The sequence below is a fragment of the Calidris pugnax genome, unplaced genomic scaffold (assembly GCF_001431845.1).
Source record: "Calidris pugnax isolate Ruff unplaced genomic scaffold, ASM143184v1 scaffold171, whole genome shotgun sequence".
NCBI lineage: Eukaryota > Metazoa > Chordata > Aves > Charadriiformes > Scolopacidae > Calidris > Calidris pugnax.
In genome coordinates this window covers 10,054,529-10,077,140 of record NW_015091064.1, presented here as the reverse complement: position 1 = coordinate 10,077,140, position 22,612 = coordinate 10,054,529, and the positions used below count along the sequence as shown (strand labels likewise).

The window sequence follows — 22,612 nt, the reverse complement described above, 5'->3', positions numbered from 1 at the left end:
CAGTTCTCATGCATAGCTGGAGCCTTCTGTGATGGGTGGTATCTTGATGCTAATGACCTAGCTTATTATTACTAATTCTAAATGACCTGTTTGGGGGTAGCATCACAAATAAGCTACTGACAAGGAAGTACAAAAAGAAATTGGGCATTTTGTAATGCAAAGAGCAAGTGAGAGTTGCTTCCATTTTTTTAATTCAGCAGTCATACTAGTAAATTATTTTAGAAATTCTAAAGTTAATGTATTAAACTGCATTAGTATTAATCCCAGTAAATTTAGTTTATACAATTCTGTGTAAGTTATCCTTTGGGTTCTTTCCCCCCTGCCAAGTATTTCACATTGGAAAATAGGCTTGTTTATGTTGTGGTTCTGAAGTCATATAAAATGGTGTGTATTAGTTTCAGGTGAGCACAAGGGCATAAATACATAGTCCTTTTGTAGGCAGCTGTAGCATTATCCATGGGTTTGAACATTTGAAGAGGGAGGGTAGAAGGACAGGGTAAATACTGCGAAGTATTAGCCAATTCTAAGTTGTGAAAAGGGGGTTTTATGTGACAGTAACAAATGGTAGGACCAATACGGTATTATCAACTGATGCTATGAGTAAAAATAGAAATTATGTAGGTACTACTAATTAACATAATGTCTGCAGGAATGTATGGGGTGTTATAAAGAGTTTCCCTACTGTGTCACTAATCTTCTAATATTCTAATACTCCCTGCAGAACTGCAGCAGTCACTCTCACCTTTCCCTACCTTGGGATTGCAGCAATCTTTCTTAGTGGGGAAGGTGGTAGAGCAGCACAGCACCGTTTTGTAGGTAGAAGGGGCAGTGACACCTATACCAAAGGTTTCCTAACCAATTCAGTTGTAAGAACCTGATTTTGGTTGTTTTTTATTTAACCAAACTTTCAGACAAACGCGGTGGAGGACATCTGTCTTCCTGTTTGGTTGGTTTTTATTTAACCAAACTTTCAGACAAACGCAGTGGAGGACAGCTGTCTTCCTGTGCAGCTGGTGGTTAAGAGGAGGTAGATGTGCCTGGAATGCAGAACAGGTAGTGAGCAGTGAGAACAAAGAGGTTTGGAATGATAGAAATGACAAGTATTCATAACCAGTATAGTGCATTCATCTCCAGAACTTAAAGATCTGGATATTCATTGCTCTCCTCCTGTTCAGTTAATATCTGGATCTGCCTTGTATCTTCAGATTTTCTTAATAGGAGAGAATTTGAACCTGCGTCTCTGACTTCCCTGCAGAGAGAACCATAACCACCAGGCCAGTAGGTGGATGGTGTCTCCAGCTCCGGTTTTGGAACAAGGCATCTATGCAGAAGAGATTACACAGTTGTTTTAGAAATTGAGGAGGAGAAAATATCACCTAAAAGTCTGGTGATTGAGGTGCTCACCCGGAATTAGAGGCCCAGATCTTTATGTTCAGGTCCATATTTATTTCCGAGAGAACTCTGCTAGACCTAGTTCTGAACATACATGGAAACTGACTTAAAATAGTATGCAAAAATCTCGGTTCTCACACGTACAAAAATAGATGTGTGATTTTTGCAATCTTGACTTTTTTCTTAATAGCATTAGTGTATATTTGAACATGGGAGGAACATTGAAATTTTCTTGGGTTTTGTTTTATTGCTTTTATAAAGAATATTCAACCTAAAAATTAGACAGTGTTATCATTTCACTGTCAGCACCCTTTTATTAGATTATCCTATTGTTTTCCACATTGATGGGATTCTTATTCTGGTTCTTCTACTTCATTATAAAATGTCAGAGCTTTAAAATTAATTCTCTTGGTCTAAATAAAGGGGTTTTGTTTTGCTCTTTTTGTCTCTCTTGCTTTCCTTCATTCAGATCTTGTATCCTCTTTTCCTTCCTACTGCTTGCTTTTCTCCTTTTTCAGTCCCTCCTCCTTTTTCTCCCCCAGTTCCAACTCTTAACTGTCAGCTGAATTAAATTATACTTGGATTACAGTCTTTTTTTTTTTTCTGTGACACTGACTGGTGCCAGGTATTCCTGCACATAGAGCATTCCTTTCCTAATGTCTTTTTGTAGATGGACTTTGAAGCATCGCTAGGTAATATATGGAATTGCCAAACTTGCATTTAGCTCAGCCCTTTAATTGTACAGATTTCAATACATTTTCCTTGTACAGGGGAGTAGAAGAGAAATGTAGAATGTCTTAAATGCCTAAAAGAACTTGATTTGATAGTGATCCAAATACAGCCAGTTGTGGCGTTCCTCTGCCTTTTCACTATGGTGTTAGAAACTTGCATTTTTTAACCTTGAAAATAAAATTCAACTCAGGCTACTAAATGTAGCTGTTCTAGTTTTAAAATATTATGCAGAGCGTTCCTAAATAAGATTTTGTCACACTGCTCTATGATGGTCACTGTTTTTTTCCTTTGACGTCCAGTTGAGGTTCTGAGGCAAAATGGCAGAAAATACTGCTTTCCCCTTTGTAGTTTGTTGTCAGAGTATTTCGAGGAGAGCAGAAATGCTGTCTGAGACTTAACCTGTACTACTAATTCTTGTCTCCTGTGTTGTGCAGGCTACCAAGTACTAGCTCCCACTGCCTATTACGATCAGACTGGTGCCTTAGTCGTAGGCCCTGGAGCGAGAACTGGCCTCGGAGCACCAGTCAGATTGGTGGCCTCAACTCCTGTTATAATCAGTTCTGCAGCAGCACAAGCAGGTAAGTATTTGATCCTGCATGGAGATTTCTACCACTTGTGCACTGAATCTTAGTATCAATGTTGATTCATCAGTATTTGATACCGTTGGTGTGTTTTGTACGCATCTGTGATGTTTTCTAGTTGTGAAGGATGTGCCGTACACGCTCACTTTCTTATTCCATCATCTCCCTTCTTCTGAGAGACACTGCTGTTTCTCAGAGATGTTATCTTTCCTTTTTTAATTTAAATTTACAGTCCTCTCCCCATACACAGGCATGTTTCTGCAAATGTTGTTGTTTGTCAGATATGAACATTTTCCCCTTTCGTCTCCCCATGCATATAACATGCACTTCTCATCAGTCTCCTGAATGGTGTCCTCTAGGAAGCATCATTTCATTGCTTCGGCCTGGCAGAAGATGATGGAGTGCTCTGGGGCCTTGCTGTGTTTTTCTCCTGAAAAGTGTGGCAAGGAAAAAAAAACTAGAGAACGAACAGCAGAAGAGGAGAATTTAGTTGTATCAAAAGTTTCTAGTTTTCTTATTGTTTTTTTTATCAGTGATAAGGTCTGGTGCTACTTTACTGAACCATTGTATTTATTGCATTTGTTAAATTAAAATCCAAAATGCAAACACCAGATTAATTAAATTAATTTGTTCAGAAAACTAGATTTTAAGTTAATCTATAAGCTTCTTTCTCTATGCAGAACTCACTTCTGACATTAGTAGCTGAAGAGGTCTTTGAATGACTCTTAGCTGCAACTCTGCTATTGCAACTGGATATAAAAGTACAGTTCAGTAAACAGTAATGTCTGATATTTTCACACTGAAAATTCCCTCAATTACGTTAACAATTCTACAGCCTTGATTAGGCTACAACATATGCTGTTTTTATTTTTTTTTTTCCTGGGGTAATTAAGACTGTGTAATACTATAAAATCTCTTTTAGTCCTTTTAATATGTGAATTTCTGCTTGTTTAAGAGGGCTTCGAGAAAATACAATTTAGATCTGAATAGTCCATTTGCCGTCAGCAATGTTTGCCAGAGTAATTATGACTGAAAACATGTGTTTTACAGCTGCAGCTGCTTCAGCTGGAGGAACAGCAAACAATCTCGCGGGAGCCACGAACGGGCTATTTCGGCCACTTGGTGCCCAGCCACAACAACAGCAACAGCAAACAAATAGTAGCCTACAATCCAATTCATTTTATGGCAGTAACTCTTTGACCAGTAACTCCCAGAGCAGTTCCCTTTTTTCCCATGGTCCTGGCCAACCAGGAAGCACATCCCTTGGCTTTGGAAGTAGCAGCTCTTTAGGAGCAGCTATCGGCTCCGCACTTGGTGGATTTGGCTCATCAGGTAGGTTATTAATGTAGTGAGGAAATTCTGTGAGACTTCTGTGTTAAGCAAAAAAAATGTATCTGTATCCATATTATATACATATACATTTCTAAAAAGAATGCAAAAATAGGTTACTCAGGTTTAAAACAAATTATAGGGGAAGAAAAGGGGCTTTTTCTAACTTCAGTTGGGCTCTGTATGCAAGATGCATTTTTAAAGAATATCCTGCAGTCATAGATATCTCCAAAAACTTTTCCATACTGATGATTGAACTCTGCCCCAGAGGTTTGCTATTTGTTTTAGTAAGCTTTTTTTAATTATTATTTTCAAGGAAGTCTTCATTCTCTGTTTAAAATAACAATTGATGACTTTTGAGATATGTATTCTTTTAGTGTAATGTTCATGTCAGGAAAATCCCTAATTTTTTAAAAAATTGAATAGAATATGACTTTCTAAATTCAATCTAATATTGAAGTGTTTGTTTCCATAACATTTTTTATAGAATTTATAAAACAGGAAGACAATACCTGAGAACAGTCCTTGTTAACTTCAGTAGGTTTAATCATGGATATATTTAAGCATAAATAGTTGTGTGCAAGTTTGGGGCCTTAAATTATTTCAACAGATACTCCTGAATATTATCAATCAGTTTGTGTTTAAAAAAAAAAATAAATTAAAAATCAATGTTGCCATCATATTTCTCTTATTCTCAAAGTTTTTTAACATGCAAAGGTAGGTTTTCTTATGTTTCAGTATTAGTAAGGGAAGAGAAATATATTTTCTAAAGAATACTTCATTTTATTAATCTCTTAAGCTACACCACTGAATAGCCTATTATCATTTTTGTTATTATTATTTTAATTAAATCAGCGGAACATGTTTATAATCTTGTATATCTTGCAGATGGGTAGAAATTGGGGAAAATTTATGAACTCTAACAGTATTCTCTTCAAAGTTAAATGCCCAAAGGGAAATAATTTTAAAAAAAAATATTTTGTTCTGAAGAAAGATCATTGCAAGATAGTTTAATATGTGGAAAAACAAAAGGAAAAGCATTCCCATCAGTGTTAAAACATGATATCTGGTGATATTAAATATACTATGTACCAGTGCGGTGTTGTTTTTCATAAAATAATCTGAAAAGTTATTTACTTTTACAAAAGGAATGCTGGGTAATCCAGAATCAAGTTTTACACTGATCCTTTCTAGTATCTGATTTTAAAGAGTGAAGTAGGAGACTCTAAACGTACCATCTTTAATTTAAAAACAAAACAACTTAAAAAAATAAAAGAGGCTACTCAGTCATGTAGAGCTTCTTAATTTTCCATAATACCACAGTAGATAAACCTTACTTAAGCAGTAATTGTGCTAGCCAAGTGCTGGGGTTTGTAATACAATTTGTCCTGAGCTACTTGCAGGATTTCAGTGAATTCTTAGCAGTCGTGTTCCACCCTAGGTACAGTTTCATTTCATTGATAGATAATGAGCATAAGTATATCTGCATGTTTAATGCAGTGCACCCATTTCAAGTCTTTAGATAGAATAGTTTTAAGTCATAAAAGTCTTTATCCAGTGTTATCACAAGGGCCTCCCTAGAATACAAATTTTAGCTGTGTATCTGCTTAAGAAGAATCAGCATAGTTCTTTCTGGCACAGGAGATTAAGCCTTTTTCTTGTAACAAAGGGCAGTTCCAGAGCTTTGTCCAAAGCCTTCAGCATAGACAGCATATGCTGAATTTTTGCAGCAGTATCCTAGGTGATTTAATTAGCATGGTAGTTTCCACAGGGAAGCAGGAAGCCTGTGCTTTTGCAGTTTGAGAAGTGCTGATGAAAGGTGCTATCTAAACCTGAAATATTTTTAGTAGTATTATTGGAATAAAAGTATATTGAAAGTGCCCGTCTGCCAAGTATAAATTGTACTTGCCATAATAGCCACTTAAAAATGCTTCCTGATAATTTTTTTTAAGGATTTCCTGAGCTGTATGTGTATACAAATTGAATTGCACAGATGAATACTTATACAAATGGTGTTAATGCATGGTGAGGCAAATTAAAAACAAGTTTAATTTTTTATTTGCCAAAGTTTCAGCTTCTTTGTAACTCCCCTCAGTGTGTTGTAAAGGTTGAATTTCAGTTAAAATGTAGCCCTGAAGACTGACAGATGGCAATACAGATCTTGCCCTTATGTTTTCAGTTGTTGCAGTGAAAGAAAAAAAAAAAGCTCTGCAAAAATTCAAGGATGAGCATGTTCTGTCTGAATGACTGAACAATGAAGCAAAAAACCAGGAAGGGGCGAGCATACCATATAAATGACTGTATGTACTTTACAGTCTCTGCTCTTTTATTATGAAGTTATTCATACTCCATTTTAAAGGTTGAGTTACTGCAGCTTAACAGGTAACTAAGAATTAGATGACCTTCAGCAGCTTTCCAGATGCCTACGTCTGGCTTGTAACAAGTGTCAAGTAATTGCATCGGTTTAGACAGTGGTGAAGAGGGATCAGCTAATTCAAATTATCTCCTGGTTTCTGTGAGCTTTGCTTGTGTGTGTGTGAAAATGCAGCTCAGCTGGTTCACGGTGACTTGTTAAGCTGCAGTAATTTAGCTGAGTAAGAAACCCTGAAAGCAGGCTAAAGTTTGCCTAGCTTTTTTCGTAGTAGGAAAAAATAACAATCCCATCGTGTAGCATTGCATTAACATTCACATGGTTCACCAGCTGAGCCAGAACCTGTAGAGCTACTCTCCAATCTTGAGATTTATTTCCACTGTTGCCTTAATTTGCTCTTCTGATTTCTCACTCTCAGTCTCCTTTCCTAGTTAGTCCGGTATCTTTTCTTTCTGGCTTCTCCTCCAGTATGTCTTCCTTCCCAGTCCAGGCAACCTTTATCTCCTGCTTCCCCCCTCCTCCTAGATACTGTTTCTGCTTGTATTGTGTGATGTTCCCATCATCAGCTCACTATTCAGTCTTTTTGCCTCACCGTCACGAATACCATCTACAGCCTAACTTTTCTTCAGATCTGCTTCCTTTTCATCCTCAGTCCCACTGGTTTTGAAAGTGCTTGCCACTTCTCTTGCAGTCTCCTTGTTGGCTTCTTTGTCTGACCTTTCTCTCCTCCTGGTTCTGGTTTCTTTTCCTTTTTTCCTTTTTTTTTTTTCTTTCTTTTTTCCTTGGTCTATTTCTTGTGTTTGGCTTTTGTCTCCTCTGCATTTGAAGTCGAAAACTTCCTTCCCACACTGCCTGATGGGCCTTTCGAACACGAGCTGGCATCTTGGACAGCAGTTTCAGAGCCCATTTTTTGGCATGGCACACAGAAGTCTAGAAGTTCAATTGCAGGGAAAGCCTTTATGAGCATCTCAGATGTGCCGTGTAGAGACAGGAGTTTAAGTTTTCAGCTATGAGTCTGTAGCAGACCTCTGCTGAACCTGGATGAGCTGTGATTTTGCTGAGATTTTTAGCTCAAAGAGAGCATGAAAATAAAGGTCATCTGTTGCTAGCACATTGCTCCGAGTGCATGAAAGCATTAACTTCTCAAACAATAGGTAGACAAATTATTTTGCTAAGGATAAGGCGTCTTTCCTTGCCTGTTTTTCTGAAACCGCAGTGCTGTTTGGGCAGAACTTCTTAGAAGAATTTGGTCCAAGCAGGTACCTGCCATGAAAAGTATTGGCCAAGTAGTTAATGTTAAGGACAAAAAAAATGAGTGTCTTAAAATGTAAAGTATTAGGCGAGCTTGCTGTTGGGCTGTGCTGCTGGCTTTAGTGGAAGGTACCTGACAAGGGTAAGGATTATGGAAGTTTAAATTCTGGCCTTTTTCAGTTGAAGTGGAAATCACTTTTCCAAATTCATCTCAAGAAGGATCTTTGTTACCAAAATATCCATAATCTTGGTTTTGTTCACGACTATAATAATGTTCCAGTGTTTAAAATAGGCACTCTAGTGTAATGTTTCACGAGTATGCAACAGATACCAGAATTTAACACTCTAAAAACTTCTTTTTCTTGTTGTCCTAATTTATCCTAGACTATTCATCACCCCACTGAATGATGCTGTGCAGGATAACCAGTCCTTCATAATACACTCTTATCCAAAGCTGCTAGTCTAACTTGACTTTCAGAAATACAGAAAGCAGTAAAATTGCTTTTTCAGTTTCTCACCTTAATTTTCCTATCTCTGCTCTGCTTCTCGTGTTCTTAGCCTATCCCTCCTTTGTAATATCTTTTCAAAACACTTCTTTGAGAACCATAATTCTCATAGGGAATTTTGAGTAGTCATTTTTTTCCTACAGGTGAGGGATTCACAAACAAGAGAAAGTTCAGAAACAGCTTAACAGCCACATAGGCTATTTTCTGAACCTTTAAACAGCAACCACCAATTGTCTCCAGCCTTTTTTTCTGAAATCAAGTATCGCCATCTGACTGATAATTAGTGGTGGAAAAAAACTTATCAAAGAGTTTAGTGGAAATACTTTTAGAATCGTTTACTGTGTAAAGTGACAGTGTTATCAAATCTCATAAATTCCATGTTTGTCCCAAAGCCTGAAGCCGGGTGGTTAAAACAGAGTACTGCAATGTTACTGTGGGAAGTCTAAAATGAAATGTTGAAAGACGTGGGCATTGGTGAAATTACTGATCAGTGGTATGTTTATACCCGCTTAGATTTACTTAAAAGCATGTGTGGTTATCACAGTAATTGTCTTTGTCATAACGATTGCTGTAATTATTGTGATCGCATCTGTTGTTGCCCAGCTGTAGTTGGGGATAGGTTTGATTCAGTTGACACTGTGTAATTAGGGTCTTTTTATTTCTTCTTCAGTTGGCAGTTCTGCAAGTAGTAGTGCCACAAGGAGAGATTCTCTATCTACTAGCTCTGACTTGTACAAAAGATCTAGTAGCAGCCTAGCACCCATAGGGCAGCCTTTTTACAATAGTCTGGGATTTTCCTCCTCTCCAAGTCCAATAGGCATGCCTCTGCCAAGCCAAACGCCAGGACATTCACTTACGCCACCGCCATCACTTTCATCACATGGATCCTCATCCAGTTTGCATTTAGGTAAAAAAAAAAAAAAAAAAAATAAAAAAATCAAAAACAAAAAAACCAAAAGAACACTTTTTGTTTGTATGTGTGTATGTATTTCTATGTGTAAAATATATGTTGCATAAGAGATGTCACGTTACCTTTGCTGTTGAACAGTTTTGTAATGAAGAGAGGTGAAGAGCACGCTGAGATGCTCGCTGATTTACAGCAGGAGGGCACTCAGCCTTTTGCAGTTTTGGGGCCAACAAGTGATTTTTCTTCCCTTGCAGAAGCCCAATAGAAAGCCCAGTAAAAGAATTATTGGTGGTCCTTTTTGTATTATGTTTCTACAGTATGACAAGCAGAGGTGCATTACTTTTATTTCTACTTCAGTGTATTACCACTTTAAGGACTTTTTAAAATGATAACTGCTTTTAACAGTGAAGTTGAATTTCACTACTGCCCCTTACCATGATAGGGTAGAAAAGCGAGCAAAGCTCTCCATGTAAAATGTATTGAAAGGTGATTTTTGAATCGGTGAGCCTCCTACCTCATGGCTCAGATGCTTTGCCAGGAAGACAATTGTTTATAACCAGGCTGGTGGAAAAAAAAAAAAGAGAATGCATTTCTAAAAGAAGTAGCAAAGGCTTTGTCAGTGGTGGTTCTCTGTTATCTGATGTATTTTTTAAGGAATGATGATAGTAATCTTTCGGAAATTTTTTGAGCTGGTTATATGACATGGGAGCTCAATCTATTTAAAAAAAATATATTAAAAAGAATATAAATAAACCCCACTACAGCCTATAGTATATTTACAAGAGAGTGCCTCTAACATGAGGTTACTTGATAAACTTTTCCTTTTTTCGCTGCAAATATTTGTGGTCGTTGAATTTGGATGCTAAAATCATGCAATGAAACTGGATGTAATTTCAAGATTGAGTTGCCTGTTGCTCCAGTAACTATTCAGTGCACGGCTTTGTGCATGTAATAGGCAACCTAATCCCCTCTACTTCAGTTAGTGCAAATAAAACAGGACAAAGTGTAAAAGTGCCTGCCAAAATACACTTCAAGTGAGAAATGTGTGAGTGATTTGTATAACAAGGTTAAAAGTAATTTAAATATATTACATTTACAGTTCAGTATCGCCTTCACGGTTAAGTGCTGAATACCCGAAGTAAAACTGGGCAAGGGGATGTTTCAGCACGTTTTATTTTTTTTTACTTACCTTTTTTCCTTTTTCAGGTCTACAAAGTGCACCTTTGGGCTGAGACCAAGCATGGAAAGTTTCAGCCCAAATGGAGGCTTTTGAGAAAGTTCTGAACATCTGACAATGGGGTTATCATGGAAATCTTTTTCTTTCTTTCTTTTCGAAGTACTCTCACAATAGTTTTCATATCACTGAAAACTATACTCAAACCAAATTTTGGAAGGCATTATCTCAAATTCAAAACATTCAGAGTTTTGTGTTGTTTCGCATTTGATAAATGGTAAAAAGACTTTTTTCAGCTCTGAGAAAATAAGCTGTGATCAGTATAGAGGGTGACCTCTATCAGCTAAAATTGTTAAATACTGTTTTAAATCTATTTTGGACTGTTTGGCAGTGTGAACTAAGCATAATAGTTTGTTAAAATCATGTACTGGATCAATGTGTAAAGGCCAGAATGTACAGTTGTACTCTGAAAATTGACGTAACATTGTTGGCTTCCAACATCTTCCAAATGAACTGGACCTTGATTAAGGGTAAAGTTTTTACTATCTTACCAGATCAAACTGAAATTTGGAAATTGAGGTCTTCTGGATTTTTGCCTTCACAAAAATGCAGTAATATTTTTTTTTAAAATATTTTCTGTACTCTGCCCTGTGTCGTATCTTTGCACAGTTACAACCAAGGTGCACCATCACAAAAAGCTGAAGGCTATTCCTGCAGTTAATTGTTTGTCCTGTTAAACTTATTCTGGTGTGTTCATCGACCACTCTTGGAAGCATTTGTTTTGTTCTCACATATAAAAAAAAAAACAAACAAATAAAAAGGCGGCATTTGTTTTGTTCTCACATATAAAAAAAATAAAAATAAAAAGGCAGAGCTTTCTCACCAAATGAGAAATTATACCTGAAATCAAGCAGGGAGTATATTTTAAGAAGGGTGCTGTTATCACGTAGTCACTTTTCAGAGTAGAACGACATTGTAAGTTCATGTCTGCATGCAGTTTCCATTGCTATTCTGATAATGCCTGTCAAATCCAGCTCTCCCTCCACCTTCAAAACTTGTCCTGCCTGCTTGTATCAACAGGTTCAGCTAAGTTTAACTCCTGTTTTAAAATGGGCATCAAACTGGGTTGTTCCTGTTTCAGCCACCAGAGCACTAGAGCACAAAACTGGGAAAGGGTGCATGGATTTATAACCCCTTTGTCAGACACTGCTGCAATTTGTAGCTTAAGACCAATTTCCCTTTTACATGAAATTTGTGGTATTTTACTGTTTTTTATCTCTTCTTACCAACTCTTATCCAACATCCTAAATAGGAATATGCTGATTGCTTTGTTCTAGTGTCAGTTTTCCTGTATCTGAAGGGATTTGTCAGTTGTCTGTAACTGCTGCTTTACTGTAATCAGTTGGAGCAGTAAGGTCATGAATTTGAACTACCCTTTCACTCCCAGGGATAAAAAACTGCAAGAGGAAGTATTTTTCTTAAGTTACAAAAAAAATCCTTTTAGATTGGTAGTGCTTACTCTGTCTGATGGTACGTCGTAGCATTTTAAGGGTTTGGTATAGAGTAGGATTTTTAAAATCTGGGCTTTTGGAGGCAATTCTTTTCTGTGTGTTGCAAGCCAGTTAGGTTGGTAGTTTAGACGTTGTTTTATCTTCAGGAGTGGTCAGTCATTCTGGGTAGGAATAGAGGCTCCTTGGCAAGACAGTATGGGGAGCTTTGTGTTGCCTCTGCTGCCTACCTACTCTGTAGGGCTTCCCTAAACCAGGCATGAGAAGCATTGGTTCATAAAATACACGTGCATACATATGCATGTATGTGTACATATGTATGTGGAATTCTGTTTTCCGTATGAAGATGAAATGAGGGTGAGATGAAGCTACTTTTTCACAGATGAACAAATATTTTGCAGAAATCAGGTTTATATTGTTTATATACTCACATAATTTACTAGAAAATAATATTGCTGTTTTATGTCTTGGTTAGAAATGATTGAAGAAATACTTAGGTTATAAGTACTAACAGACTAATGCTATCAAAATAAATGTGCTTAGGTTTAGTCTTTAATATTTTCTCATCTTCTCCTTTACAATAAATATGCTGACTATGTTAAGGAGTTAGTAATTTAACATGCTTTGTGTCCTTGAAGCTTGGTAAGACTCTGTTGTAGATGGTCTATCTCGCCTTTATTTCTCTGTGCCTCTTCGTCCCTATGGACTAGCCACAGGGATTTAGGTTCAATTAAGCTGTAAAACTACTTAATATAATTCATTGCATTGGAGATCTTTGTCTTACCAGATCAGCAGTGATAGCCAAGTGATTATCTGAAGAATGAACTGCACACTTTATTCCCCAGTGGTTTGTAATTCTGCGGCTACACTGATGCCTTATAACAGTCCTTTAAATGTTCAGTGTTTGCAGAAATGTTTAGACTGGGTGCTTTATGTTGTTACGTAGGGTATGTTCCCCAAGTAATTTATAAGACCTGGTCTGTTACCTTTCTAGTTTGGAATCAGAATCTGTAAAACAAGTGTCCTGAGGTTTTGAAGAGTGTGGGGATGCAGCATGCTATCCAGGAGGATTTGGGTAACTAGAATTCAGATCTTGGTTTTCCATTTCTAAGCTGTTCACACTCAGAATTTTCAGGAAGGAGACAAGGTGTCCTTATGTCCACACCAATGCTTTGGTGGTTTTGGACTGAGAAAGTAATGAGTGCAGTATTTCAGAAAATAGTCCATTGTATACTTATACTACAAGAGTATATCTGCATATAGTAAGTACTTATGACAATATGCTTTTATTTTGAGGGTTTCGCTATTTTTCAAATCTGCAAAGTTGCCACTGAGCTCTAGCACTGCTGTAATAAAAGGTTACATGAGAAGAAAAGCTTAATTACCTATTAAATTACTGGGGTTTTTTTTATAATAGCGTCCAGGGTTTTACAAGGTTAAGCTTTCTGTGTGCTTTTGAAATATGACAGGTTCTTCTAGGCACGGTGGATGTGTTTTCAGCCTTCCTGAATTATGATCCTGCTTAACTTGATCGTCCTGAGTAGTTTCACAGGCCAGACAGGAGTCTCCCAGTCGCAGCACAGTCGTTTGACAAGTCGGGAAAAAAGAGAGGGTTCCCAAATTAGACTGAAGAAAGGTTTGATTGAGTGTGAAATGTATCGTATACGTGCAGTTCTACTACACATACATAGCATATTTATTAAAAGCTACCAAGTTTCTGAATTTCTCTCTTAGCTGCTGACAAATTGTCACATTTAATTTATACTTAACATGAAGGCTCACTGCCCGTCAGGCTTCCTTTGAAACGGGCTTTGCTGCCCTCTCCTGGCACTACATGGTGTTGCCACACAGCATTTACAGGCGAGGTTGCATTTCATTCATCTATTTAAATAATCTAGATGAGAAATACCATCATTTCAGATGTGTAACTGTAGAAGGCTGTTCCTAGAAGAGAAGTGACTGTAGAGCATGGCTCTACATCCTGCTTCACCTGCAGAACGTTGGGGTTCTTTTTCTCTTTTGGTCTGTTAGCATCATGGCGCTGTTGGCTCTTTTCTGGAAATACTGATTGTCAACGGAAACTAAACATGATAGTGGAAAAAAAAAATCTTGATTTTTCTGGCTGTGAATAATTAAGAGGCTTTAATTTAATTTAAAAAAAACCTAGTGGTTTTTAAAAGGTATGGTGGGGCATAAAGTATTTACTGATTCTTTACTGATTCTTACCACTGGATTTTGAAAACTAATTGTGAAATAAATACTAATTGTTTCTCTTTTAGGGCATAATCCTATACAGTGCAATAAATGTGATGCTTGATATGTCTTGCAGAGCACTAACATCTCAGATTCTGGTATTGCAATTTGACCTTTCCAAAAAGATACCATTAATCCATTCCCAGCCCACTGTAACACTGTTGTTGCCTGGCCTTATAAATACTTGGAGCCAAAAGAAGGCTTGGTTGGGGCACTGTCAGCTGATTTCCTTTTTTTTTTTTTTTTAATTTTAAATTTATTTTGTAATAAAGCACCATTCAAACAGCACATACTGCAAATTGTTTTAAATTCAAATGTAGGTATTCCTTCTGTTGACTTTGAAAGGGCTTTCAGTTACTTTGTCACTTTCTAGATAATTTGTAGGGAAGCTAAAAATGCTTTCCTTTTCCAATTCATAGTTGGTAATTTTAGGCTGGGTGGTGTTTTGGTTTTTGTTTTTTTTTTTTTTTAAAGTAGCAGAGTTGAGGTTTAGGTGGGAATTGTCCTTGAATATTTCTGCTTGTAGTCTAGTAGCAGTATCCCCTTTAAAATCATACTGCAGTTGGGCAAGATGCTTTGTTTGCATGCTTATTATGGTCACTGCTGCCTGTGTTAAAGTGGAGGGGAGAGAGTCCTGCTGGAGGGGTTGAGTGACAGAAACGGATCAGAGAGGGATAGGGGAGGAGAAATTCACAGGACTGTGGGGTGGTGAGAGCTGTAGGTGGAATCACCAGCAAAAAGGAGCAGGACCTGAATGTAGAAAGGCAATTCAGTTCTTAGATAGTAAGGAAAGACAAAGTGTAGTGAGTAATGAATGTTTTGCAGTAAGGAAGGACTTCAGTTTTCTAAAAGGAACTTCAGTTTGATGTATCTTTTGGTTGTTTTAGAATTGGGTAGAGCATTCTTAGCTACTTGGTTTGAAATTTAACAGGAAGGGCCAAATTGAAAGCCTGGGATGCTGAAGTCATTAAATGTCCTGCAGAACAGGTACAGCATGATGAGGCGCTGTGTGTGCCTCCCCAAAAATGCCCTTTCACAAGATAAATTGGAAAGTTATCTCAGTAGGGACTGAAGGGTAGTTCAGATTTCATGGTCTGTTTTGAAACAATTGGCTAACTTTGAGACTCCTAACAAGGCTCTAAGTCAGTATTACTTGTGAAGTGGAAATCTGCCCACTGAGCTAAGGCCCACCCAGTTCTAAAGTTTCTCTGAGTGGGTGCTCACTTTACCTGCTTCGTTATATTCCTCTAATGGCATTTCTTTCCTGGTGCCCTTCACGTAAAATAAAAACGAGGAGGAGAATGGTTTTATTTATTGGAAGATAGAGCTATGTAACTCCTCCAACCGTAACGAGGTAAATACAAACAACAAGACAACACTGTTGTTTTTCTTTGGCTCCAGGGTGTATCCGTAGTTGTAGTACATTGACTGTTGTGCTTGTTGCTTTATTTTCCTTGATGGCTTTTACTGACGGAACTGCTTCCTTGTAGGAGGACTGACAAATGGTAGTGGTCGCTATATTTCTGCAGCACCTGGAGCCGAGGCGAAGTATCGCAGTGCAGCAAGTACCTCCAGTCTCTTTAGCTCCACCAGTCAGCTCTTCCCTCCTTCGCGCCTCCGTTACAGTAGGTCTGACATTATGCCTTCTGGACGTAGTCGATTGCTGGAAGATTTCAGAAACAATCGTTTCCCCAATCTTCAACTAAGAGACCTTGTCGGACATATTGTTGAATTTTCCCAAGACCAGCATGGTTCTAGGTAATTAACTATAGTGAAGTTAATAGCTTAGTACCATTTTACTGCTTTGATACTGTTACATCGACATCAAACATTGGAATGAGCTGCTAGTCATCTTAGTACAAAGTATGCCGTTAATTGGAGCACGTGCTCTTACACTGACCTTTCTCTTCTCTAGGAAATTTCATTATAAAAGCAGCATACATTTAGCTGCTTGTAGAAGTTCTCACTGTAGAAATAGCCTCGTAACTAGACTTGTAAACTCTAGTGTTTAGGTATCAAAAAGGCGATGATTAAGAAAACAAAATATCTGGCATCTGGAATGTAAAGCTATTTTTTCAGCAATACATCATCAGGTACTTAGTTATTGTTATTCTTTTCATCTTTAATCCTTTTCAAATGAAAGTTTTTAAGTACCATTTTACTAAAACGTATCCTTTTATACGCGAAGGCGCTACTTTCATTTTAATAAGTTTTATAAATGTTGAATACCTGCTTTAGAATTTGGAGGTGTCTCATTGAAATGGCGTTGGAGAGGTTTTCCTGTTGTTTATGTAAAAGCATAACGTACCTTTTTTTGGGCGTAGGTTTATACAGCAGAAGCTGGAGCGAGCTACCCCAGCTGAGCGCCAGATGGTGTTTAACGAGATCCTGCAAGCAGCGTATCAATTGATGACTGATGTGTTTGGAAACTATGTAATACAGAAGTTCTTTGAGGTAAGCACGACCATAAGTGTATGAACAGAAATGCGAATGAAATGCTGTAAAAATCTGATTAAATTTAACTGATTTTTTTTTTTTTTCTTAACGTGGTAGCAGAATTCTACGGGACTTTTACCGCAGAACCCAAGCGTGTAACGCTGCACACACGGGTTCTGTGCTGTATCCCCTGCTGGTCCTCACAACTGGCACAGCTTCTCTTTACACTGTGTCAGTGACCACTGGTGGGTGTGCAGGCTGTGCACTCAGTGTAATTTATGGAGATTTTCAGCAGATGATGGGGAACATAAAGATTTGAAGGGTACTTTTTATTGGTTTAGTGCATTTTGGTAAAGAGTGGGTCCGGAAGATGCTCCTGCACCCCAATAAATAGCTGTGTGAACTTCATCTAGTGCTGTATAGGAAGGGATATCATAAGATACAGCTGATACTACTAAAACTAGTATTTAAAAGAGCTTTGCTTTTTGTTTAAAAGCTGGGATGAAGAGGTAAAAATAAAGCTTTATCAATAAGTTACAGGATTTGAAGATTTGACTAACAGAATAAAAAGTAATACCCGTGTCCTGGAAAAAGTGATATGTAGGAAAAGGATCTAGCATAGGGGCATAGGGTACTTCAAATCCAGGACCATAAGAAAGTGGGTGGGTAGAAGATGAAGCTGGAGAATATCCAGTAAGAAGTAAGATGGTTGTTGTAAACAGGAATGTAGTTTTTAATGAGTAATCTATGAAACAGTGTGCTCAGCTTTTGGTATTTATTTTACTTGATTTTACAAATCAAAATACGTTCTGAGAAGTGTGGCTGGCACATGGTAAGATCTTGATCTTGCTTAAGGGGCATCAAGTGCTGTTTTATTCCGTAGAGTTAGGTTGGGTGGATACATAGATAATCATTGTCAATTGAGTGTTTTCATCTTAATTATGTGGAAGTGTTCTCAAGGGAAAAAAAAAAAGTGCACTAGGCCTTAGGTGTAGTCAGGGGGTAGGAAGGCAAAGTTGTTTGAGTTTTCTTCAGTCCTAGGTGACTACAGATGAGAGGTTTGACAGCTCGCAGCTGTGGTGCATGACTATTGCTGGTGCTACCCAGCTGATTGTCCAGGTGATCACTTCTGTGTGGCTTCTTGCACTGTGCCAGCTCAGGAGCTTGTGTGGGCATCTGGGAACAGGGTTATGGGTGTTAATGAACCTTGACTGGCTGCTGCTCTGCTCAGCATGGAGTAGCACAGAAGGTTGTAGTAGGACCATGGAGGGAATGACATGGGCAGGAATTAGCTACTGCTGAGAAACGTTGGTTGAATTGCACAACCAGAGTAAAAAAACACTTGGATTTTGCTCTGCAAAGCCCAAGTATTTCTGGATTTTCCCAAGCACCCAGGGTAAGAATGATCCCTCAAGCCATGTGAAGTTACCAAGAAGCTACTTCAGGGCTTGAAATCTTTCCCCCTCGCCCCCTCCTGTTACAGTTTGCTTACTGTATATGAGATGTAAGATACACTGACCCCTACAAATTTGAGAGATCAGAGAATATCTGATTTGAATTAATAAGTTATAGTAATCTGTAATTAATTTGCCTGGTATAATTCGTTTAAATAAGCAGGTTATTGCAATTAAATATTTCCACAGACAGTCAAGTAGAAATTACTTTGATCTCTTCTGTTGGCTTTCAAGGTCATGCATTTGATAGCAGGTATGAAGCTGGAATGTGGAATATTACAAAATGTTGCATTTCGAATACAAAAGCTTCTGGTAAATATACTCAGCAAAATTGAAAGAGGAAAAAAACATTCAAGGTGCACAGTAAAGCTGTAATACATCATGAAAGTTTTGGGCCCCTTACCACAAAAAAAGACATTGAGGTGCTGGAGCGGGTCCAGAGAGGAGCAACGAAGCTGGTGAGGGGTCTGGAGAGTAAGTCTTGAGGGAGCTGGGGTTGTTCAGTCTGGAGAAGAGGAGGCTGAGGGGAGACCTTACTGATCTCTACAACTACCTGAAAGGAGGTTGTGGAGAGGTGGGGGTCGGTCTCTTCTCCCAAGTCACAGGCAATAGGACAAGAGGAAATGGCCTCAAGTTGCACTGGGGGAGGTTCAGGTTGGATATTAGGAAAAACTTATTGACTGAAAGAGTTATCAGGCATTGGAATGGGCTGCCCAGGGAAGTGGTTGAGGCACCATCCCTGGAGATTCCCTGGAGATATTCAAAAGACAAATTGACATTTAGGGGAGGACTATGTAGAGTAGGGTAGATGGTTGGACTCGATGATCCCAAGGGTCTCTTCCAACCTGAATGATTCTATGATTCTATGACATGGCGCTTGGAAATATGTTTTAGTGTTGGTGTGTGTGTTTTGTTTGGGTTTTGGTGTGGGGTGTGTGATTTTGTTGTTTTGTTTTTTTTTTATGGTTGGACTAGATGATCTTAAAGGTCCCTTCCAACCTAGGCAATTCTGTGATTCTGTGAAAGTACTTACTCTGAGGTGTAATGTTGCAGCATGCTGGAATTTATGTCTTTGTTTGTTAATTGCGTCTTTATTTTCTTCTAGTTTGGCAGCCTGGATCAGAAGTTAGCCCTAGCAACGCGCATCCGTGGTCACGTCCTGCCGTTAGCCCTCCAGATGTACGGGTGTCGTGTCATTCAGAAAGCACTCGAGTCAATCTCACCTGACCAGCAGGTAATTGTAAGTTAGAGCAATGCTTTTTTTTTTATTATTTTATTTCTTTATATTGCATCCATCTTTTTACTTGCTTAAGCTGTTGATTGTTCCTTTTCATTATGAAATGTGCTAGGGACTAAAGTGGTTGTTTAAATTAAATTGCTGAGCTACCCAAGTAAACCACCAGTGAATGTGGAGATTGGATAGATAGGATGAAACGGAATATTCCTTTGAGGGGGGCATTAAAAAAAAAAATCATTGTGAAGACAAGGATAATCTTTTTTTTCCAGAATGAAATGGTGAAAGAGTTGGATGGTCATGTCTTGAAATGTGTGAAAGATCAAAATGGAAACCACGTTGTACAAAAATGTATTGAGTGTGTTCAGCCCCAGTCGCTCCAGTTCATCATTGACGCGTTCAAAGGACAGGTAGTGTCACCAGTTCATTTCCTCTCTGCGGGGGGTTGCTTTCATTTGCAGGTCTTTTTTTTCATCATTTGCAGTAGAAGATAATGTTTGACACTTTGCAGTCAGCTGATTTTAAGTAGGGTAAAAAAGGGATGATAAAATGGAAAAGCTGTAAAAAGATGAATCTGTTGGAGATGAGGCTCTAGAAAGACTTGTTTGGACGTATTATAAATACCAGTGGAGGAATTTGGTTTAAGGCCAGGCTTTCTGTTTGAGTTCTGTGATATGCCATTTCAAATTTCCTTTATAACTTTTAACGTTGCCGTTTTTGATGGTAGTAATAAAGTATCTGCTTTCTGGCATACATTTTTCGTTAAAATTGCCCTTTTCTTCTTCTGTTGCAAGTCTGTCTTTCAGTTTTTCCCAATTAATATCTATCATTAAGGAAATACTTTGAAGAAATATACTAATCTGTTCCCTACATATGGGCTAGTGTTAAGTGAAGAGGGGAGGTATTTGTTTATTTAAGGTTGGGGTTTTTGTTTTGTTTCCAAAAAAGTTATATTAATGTAAGATTGATATTGTGCTGCAGGCTAGAGAACATGCTGCAGCTAAATAAGATTCTAATGCTCTGAGACAAATATGTACTTTTATAGTCTTGAAGAACTGTAAAATCTTACTAACTTGGCTGTGTTACTAAATTTTACTTTAATGGATAGCCAAATGTATTTCTTCACAAAATCTACAATATCCTTCTCTCACATTTTACACAACAGCAATACCAGAATTATTGTTGTACATAGTAGTAAATGGCATTCCAAGGTTTGTAGGGTCAGGTCTTTTTCACATTAAAAAGTGTGTATGGGGTAGATGAGAGGCAGTTTCTAAACCGTAAAGAGAACCCCTTGACTAACATGTCAGTTTGTTTATTTACTAGACATTCATCCTCAGCTCCAAGCAATTTATATATAAAAAATAGTAGCTAATCTGAAGTGGCAAACGGAGAATGCCAGGCTTTAGTCATGTCGTGTAACAATGCTTATCTTTTTCATCTGCCTGCATCGTTAGCACCGATGTCTCATTAGACAAGATTCGGTGTTCAGTTCTGACCAACGCTGCCTCTTAAATCTTCTGAATTGATCCCTGAAACACAAACCTGGCTTCTGGAGAAGCAAGCAAAAGGAAAAAAATGAGATTTTGACTTTTAAAATTTGAAAATGAAGTACAAAGTTAAAAGGAAAGCTTGGAAGATGAACAGTGCTTAACTAAGGGTCATGCTTCCAGGCTTTCCTTTGCAGCTAAGTAGGCTAGAAACATTATAATGAAAATTTGGGTTCTTAGTTGTGTAATTACTGGAGTCGTGACGTACAAAAAACTGCATTTTTGTCTTTTCTTGACTTCTACTGAAGATGGAATTCTGATATTGGCAAGCAAGACTTTTTTTTTTTTTTTAATAGAAATAGTTGGCATGTTCAATTCTGTTTCGAACATGGTAATATTTCTGTATCTGTAAACTTCGGTTGGTTTAACTCCAGTTTGCAATCCTATTTTAAGGTATTTGTACTTTCAACTCACCCATATGGTTGTAGAGTAATTCAGCGTATTCTGGAACACTGTACTGCTGAGCAGACTCTGCCAATCCTGGAAGAACTGCATCAACACACAGAACAGCTTGTGCAGGTCAGTGCATATATTAATTGTTTAATGCATTTTAGAGCTCTTTTATTGTTGTCATAATTCATTTGCATTTCTTAGTTTAAAAAAATACTTTAAATGCATTTGCCTCTTTTTAGGTTTGTAGACATTGATTTTTTTTGTTTTTCTTTCCTTCCATAGTTTTAATGAAAATTAATTTGGAAGTTGGGAGGCAAAGAAGATATAAAAAGCCTTTTTCTTACAATTTTGACTGTAGCTTCGAATATACATTGTAAATGCACAGAATTAATATTTTTTTTTTATTGCAAAGATTGCTTTCTTGTAGTTTATCTTAATTGGCTCAGATGTCCTTTAGATAACTTCAGATAATGTCTAAACACAAATACATTGTCAAAAATATACGTGTTGCGTGTTCTTATACAAAAAGGGTATCTTTTCTAAAAGACACCAAAAGATCTTATGCAACATGATTTCCTGTCTGGAAACGGAGTCCTACAAATGGCTTTGAAATTGAGTAAGTTTAAAATACAGGAAGGGACTCGGTGTTCAGTAGAAATTTCCATGCATAAAAAGGCAAGAATTGCCTACTTAATGGTCTCCTTGGTCTAGTTTATTTCTCAGGGGTTTCTTGCATAGACAAGTCTTTAGTTAAAACATAACTGTCTTGGGGAACCGAAGTTCAGGGAGCTATTACAGCCATTAAAGGATTATGATCTTAATTTTGAGGACTTCTTTCTTTAAGAGGATAAAGGGTACTCTAGCAAAATGCTGGTTTTACAGATTATTTACCTTTTATATGTAAATTGTGTGGTCCATTAAGTAATTCCTGATGCAATATTTCTTGCATCGCTTTGTTTCTATAATGGTGAAGTTGTATTTTTCCTTATATCTGTGCAAATAGTAATTGGAAAGTTTATACAAATAACAAAAGCTGTATGGTTTACTTGGTATGAACACAAAAGAAAATTGAAGTCATCTTATTTTCAGGATCAATACGGAAATTACGTTATTCAACACGTACTGGAGCACGGTCGTCCTGAAGACAAGAGTAAAATAGTTTCAGAAATAAGAGGAAAAGTCCTAGCTCTGAGTCAGCACAAATTTGCCAGGTATGGCACAGCCTTCATATATTAAAGGTTCACTAACCTTTTAAAGTTGTCGTATGGGATTTATTGATTGTGTTACAAAGAAGATATAATGGGGTTGGGGGGGGTTCTGTGGTGTAACTTGCCTCCTTAAATGTCATATTTTTATAGAAATGAAGGGTAGTGGTATTTTATATTAGATTTGGGGAAGAGAAAGGGGAAATGCTGTTCTGTAGCAAAACAAAGAAGATTCCACGGGTTGATGGGATGGCTTTTGCTCACGAGTGCAGGGAATGGTTTCCACATCTCCACATCTCCACATCTCCACATCTCCACATCTCCACATCTCCACAT

The 22,612-nt window shown here is 37.7% G+C and overlaps 1 protein-coding gene across 7 annotated transcripts in view; it reads left to right on the top strand.

Annotated features, from left to right (window-relative positions):
• Nucleotides 1-22,612, top strand: part of PUM2 (pumilio RNA binding family member 2) — a 79,949-nt gene that overhangs the window by 51,826 nt on the left and 5,511 nt on the right. For 3 of the 7 annotated variants that reach the window (XM_014956804.1, XM_014956805.1, XM_014956809.1), the window contains exons 11-19: nt 2,559-2,702; nt 3,756-4,037; nt 8,833-9,069; nt 15,495-15,762; nt 16,329-16,458; nt 19,000-19,134; nt 19,401-19,538; nt 21,072-21,197; nt 22,161-22,282. In XM_014956804.1, the coding sequence (XP_014812290.1) occupies nt 2,559-2,702; nt 3,756-4,037; nt 8,833-9,069; nt 15,495-15,762; nt 16,329-16,458; nt 19,000-19,134; nt 19,401-19,538; nt 21,072-21,197; nt 22,161-22,282 (1,582 nt within the window). The remainder of the gene's footprint in view (nt 1-2,558; nt 2,703-3,755; nt 4,038-8,832; nt 9,070-15,494; nt 15,763-16,328; nt 16,459-18,999; nt 19,135-19,400; nt 19,539-21,071; nt 21,198-22,160; nt 22,283-22,612) is intronic. The other 4 variants (XM_014956808.1, XM_014956806.1, XM_014956811.1 and 1 more) reach the window with 3 other exon arrangements.